The sequence below is a fragment of the Olea europaea genome, unplaced genomic scaffold (genome assembly GCF_002742605.1).
Source record: "Olea europaea var. sylvestris unplaced genomic scaffold, O_europaea_v1 scaffold2382, whole genome shotgun sequence".
NCBI lineage: Eukaryota > Viridiplantae > Streptophyta > Magnoliopsida > Lamiales > Oleaceae > Olea > Olea europaea.
Genome location: NW_019241968.1, coordinates 4206 through 9366, shown reverse-complemented (window position 1 = coordinate 9366; position 5161 = coordinate 4206). Strand labels below are relative to the sequence as shown.

General features: G+C 35.0%; 1 protein-coding gene across 1 annotated transcript in view; it reads left to right on the top strand.

Moving 5' to 3' along the window:
- LOC111381831 overlaps positions 1–5161 on the top strand; it is a 16617-nt gene that overhangs the window by 7451 nt on the left and 4005 nt on the right. Inside the window, exons 2-7 of the mRNA XM_023005672.1 lie at positions 62–358; positions 1651–1728; positions 1845–2455; positions 3277–3924; positions 4073–4227; positions 4979–5159. Coding sequence (XP_022861440.1) covers positions 62–358; positions 1651–1728; positions 1845–2455; positions 3277–3924; positions 4073–4227; positions 4979–5159 — 1970 coding nt within the window. The remainder of the gene's footprint in view (positions 1–61; positions 359–1650; positions 1729–1844; positions 2456–3276; positions 3925–4072; positions 4228–4978; positions 5160–5161) is intronic.

Genomic DNA, 5161 nt, shown 5'->3' with positions numbered 1-5161 from the left:
TTTGGTGGAAAATGATGATATTTTGATTGTGAATCTGAAAGCAATCTTTTTTGGTCTTTAGAGAATTTAGGTGCGAGAATGAACTTTCCGATGCTGCGATCCAATAATCAAACTGCTGAGCAGCAGCCTCTTCAAGAGTCTCATGTAGAACAAATGTTGAAACGCACACATACTCTGGGGTCCCTTATTGCAGAAGATCCATATCTGGACAGTAGAACTTCTGAAACTCGCGATGCAGAGAGTGACGAATGCGGGAGCGATAATGGCAGCTTTCCAGGTTCAAGTGGAAAGAGTAACCCTCAAATTCATAGCCATGTAGACGTTGCAGAAGATGAAGGATGGATAATTATTCCATATAGTACGGCTTCTTGCTTGGCTTCATTGTTTACAGCTTTTAATTATGTGTATGTGTTCAAAGTGATTATATATATTGTCTTATCTGGCTCCTTAGCATGGTCAATCCATGTTAAGATCAGTATATTGCTTCTGAATAATATCAAAATATAGAGATGAAAATAATGAAGTCAAATCAATGGAGTTATGTACTTCACTATGAGTCCCTCTGATTTATTACAGCAACGCAGCCACTATATTATAATCTGAAGCCTAAAGATGGTTTCATAATTCTTTCTTTCTCAATTTTCTTTTTAGTGTTTTCATTTTCCTTTTCCTTTTCTTTTTCTTTATTTTTTATTTTTTTTATTTTTTATTTTTTATTTTTGGTTGGAAACTTAAATTCTTCTGGTATTTACATTTTTATCTTGCATCAAGAATGGAGCTACATGGAAAGTGAAATTATTGCCTCAGTTCTTTGATTTCTGCACAAGTTTACTGAATTTTTTGCAATATTTTTTTGGTTGTTCCTTCCTTATCAGATTAGGTCAGCTTACAATAGCTAATATTAGATCCCTAGTTTAGTTTCGCTAGAGTCTTATTTAATTTATCTCTTCGGAGAGTGTTTTGGTCACATTTGCCTTTCTGTTTCAGAGTAAACTTAAGTATAACCAGATGAGTAAAGAAATAGGGAGATGATGAAATAAAGGGCATTAGACATTCTTATAATTGTGCTAGATGATCTTCTTTTTCCAACACAACTTGACAAAACCACAAATTCTGAAGGGATTATATTTCTTTTTAAGTAACTAATATATTATGATTCCCCGCATTCACTATCAATTGACCAAGGCTTCCAAACATGTATATAAATGATTGTGTCCAAGTGTATGTTTCAGTTTCTTAGTATTTGCTCATTTATCAATTTTTCCTTACAATGACAAAAGAATCATTTTGTTCTGCTAAGTACTAAAGGTCAAAGTAAATTTCAGCTTTTGTAAATTTTCAGAAATTAATTTTGTTCTAATGATGGACGTAGGGGTTTGTTGGATGTTATTATGAATTTTGTGTTATTATGAATTTTTTATTATTATGTTTAACGGAGTAGCTGTTTCAGTAAAGGTGTCTATAATGTGTTCTTCTACCTGCTAAGAGCATCCTGATTTGGCTTCCTCGAAATATGTTTAACAAGTTCTTTCTTCATTTGTTTGAGTTATTTTAAGAAAATGACTTCACTTTATATATTAATTATTTTGTCAATAGGTAAAATTATTTTCCCATGGACTGGTTTTTACTCTTTGGTTGCTTTTTTGTCAGAGGAAATTCCTAATATGTGGATTGAGTCACCAGATATACTTTCATTTTGCTCTCTGGACCGCAGCTTTGTTTTTCCTGGTAGCTATTTCCTTTTCTTAGTTTTTTAATATGACATTCTATGTTTAATTTTCACATGCATATTTCTAGTTTGTTAGTTTTGCTTTCTTACATGTTTGCGCATGTCCTTATCTTAGGTGAGCAAGTGTATGTACTTGCTTGTTTGTCCACAGATAAACAGGAAACTGAAATTATTACACCATTTAAAGTTGCTGCAGTCATGAATAGAAGTTGTGTTGGTCAAAACACCAAAAAACAAAATGAGGAACCTGAAAATGGAACAAATCCTGTTTCTCACATGGTGGATATGGGGGCTGATGAGCTTGTTAATCGGAATGGTGAAAATATGATCAGAGATGATAAGCAGAATGGTGAAAATGTGATCATAGGGAAGATTGATTCACAAGAGTGTGTTTTGGCTGGTCAATCTCTCCTTAGAATGGAAGATAACAAACGACAGACTGAATCGTTGTTGCAAAGGTTTAATAATTCTTATTTTTTTGCTCGGATTATTGAGTCTAATGAACCACTATGGTCAAAGAGACGAACTTCAGAAGACTCTGTCAAATCTTTCGAAATGTTTGAAAAAAAACTGATAGAAGAATCTTTAGAAACTGTAAAGATTTTGAAAAAGAAGAACCATCTTAATGCTGCTGCAATTGATAGAGGAAACTTTGATGCCCGAACATCTGGAGGATTGGCAAGGGATGCTGTAAAGTGTTGTTCTCTTTCAAATGGAGACGTAGTGGTAAGATCCACAGAACTCTAAATGGCTACTATATCATTCTTTGATTTACAGGGAGATGCTTTCCCATCGTAGACTTTTATTGTTATATTTCAAGCTTGTTATTTGAAGGGTTGAGATTTATGGAGTTGTATTCTTCATTACACTTCATCTATCCTATGTAGAATAACAAAATTCTGCCCATTGTTCAAAAGCCTTGCTTTTGGACAATGTTATATTCATGATAGGTTTGTTCCTTTGCAATTGCGGTTGAGCGTGAGCTAGGATATTTTTGTTTAGTTGTTGATAGGTAGTTTTGTAATTACTATTAATAGATAAGTTTCTTGATGCCATGTGTATAAATATGCTTTATCTTAACTGACATGAAACTGAATTTGTTTTTAGTTGATTTATTGAATAGGTTATTCCTTGGTCTTGTGTATCCCATAAAGCAAAATGCGTTAGCAGCCACCCTGATTTTTCTCTGATGTATGTACATGTGCACATAGCCATTTGCGTGTTTGCTTGTGAACTCGTAAAATACATTTTATATTTGTTAATTTTCCTTCCCCAACTTTACTTCAACCCTGCTCTTGTAAGATCAAGGTCAGGTTTGGTTGAAAAGCAGAAATGGAGATGTTAACTTATCCCAAATTAGATGCAATGCGTAGTATTTTCTAATTCCAGTTGGTTTTTATAGACATATAGTAATGCTTTACTGCAGACCGTATATCATGAATGATAAATCATTTTTGGACTTGAGATTTTCTTTTCCTCAACTGATGGCCTTGACTTGTATGTATTCTGTTGATATGAAGTCCACTTTCCTTTTTGGAAGGGTGCAGGTGCTTTTACAGGTAAATGTTGGTGTTGAGTCTGTGCAAGATCCTGTCCTGGAAATTCTTCAGTTTGAAAAATGTCAAGAAAGAAATTTAACCCTTGAGAACCAGAAAATTCTTAACTTTCTAGATCAGGATCCTTCTGGCGAATTGTTAGAGTGGCTGCTTCCTTTGGATAATTCTATTCCTCCTCCAGCACGTCCTTCATTACCTCCTAAATTCAGTTCCAGTTCCAGTTCCAGTTCCAGCTCCAGTATTCGGAGCACATCAACGAAACCCACGGTAACTGGGTCATCTGGTTCACTCTTCTCTTTCGGTCACTTGAGAAGTTATTCAATGCCCTCACTTCCACCAAACACAACACCACCTCCAGCCGCTACAACTCCAAATGCTAAACCAAGCTTTGACCCTGAAGATTGGAACCAATTTTCATTTCGAAAGTTAGTGGAAAGTACGAAAACTGGAAATGAAAGGCTCTTATCTTTTCGAGGTGTGCCATTGGAACCAGAAAGATTCTCCGTTCAATGTGGTCTGGAAGGAATATTTACACCTGGAAGAAGGTGGAGAAGGAAAATTGAGATAATTGAACCTATAGAAATGTGTTCTTTCTCTGCTGATTACAATACAGATGATCTTCTTTGCGTCCAGATAAAGGTGTGGTTTCGTTTAAAAAAAAAAAAAATGGCCCCAAAAAAGGGGGGGTTTTTTTTAAAACCCCCCCCCCCCCCCCACACACACAAAAAAAACCACAATTTTAATTTGCATTAAACACTAAAATGTTATAGAACTGTTTCTTTGTCAGAATGTTTCCCCTGCACATGCACCAGATATTGTGGTTTTTATAGATGCGATTGCAATAATTTTTGAAGAGGCATTAGAGGATGGAACACCATTGTCATTACCAATTGCATGCATTGAAGCTGGGGATGAACACTGTTTGCCGAATTTAGCCCTCAGGTTTTTATGCAGTTAAAGTATTTTAATCTAGTCGTTGCAGTTATTAAGATCATTCAGAATATTTCTGCTTAAACTTTCTCATTAGTAGTGCATCTTAGTTGAGATAATGATTACTGTCTGTTAAAGATAATCACATCTACCCATATTACTTCCCAGTACAGTCTATCGAGCTGCATATCTTTACATTCAGCTTCAAGTTGTGTATAATACTACTTTATTCTCTCTCTCTCTCTCTCTCTCTCTCTCTCTTTAAGCCAAAGGCTTAATAACATCTTTCTTGCCTTTATTTCTTGAACTTTCAAAACTTGTTTACTAATTTTCTAAAAACTCTTTTTCTTGGTCAAATTTAATATCATCATTTCTCAGTTTCCTATTCTTTTAATGTCTTATTTCCTTCTTTTATACATCTAGATAAAATTGATTCTGGGATTAAGCCCCTGTTTGGGCTCCATTTTCCAAAAGTGCATTTTTTCCAAAACTCATTTTTAGCCACATTTTCCCATAAAATAATGTTACACATAAACCCAAAATATTTTCTTATTTTTTAACCACACATTCTCCATTAAATCACTATTCCAAAACACATTTTCCTCCAAAATCTCGTCGTGTCCAAACAGGGGCAAAGAATTTCATATACATTTTTTCATGTTCACACACGACGACCACAATTAGCATTGAATCTGTTCTAAACAGGAAGATGTTTTCTTGTTCTTCAAATTTTGACAGGTTGAATGTGGTGTATTATTGGCAGGAGAGGAGAAGAACACTCTTTTATTCTCAAACCGGCAACATCATTCTGGAAGCACCCCAATGGTCATGACAAATTTTTTTTACAACCATCGTATTCATCGGCTGGAAATGTGGCTTCAAGTTTGCATTACTACTCCTGCATTGAAGGGAAACAGAGTGGATCCCCTCCCGATCACTATGCAGT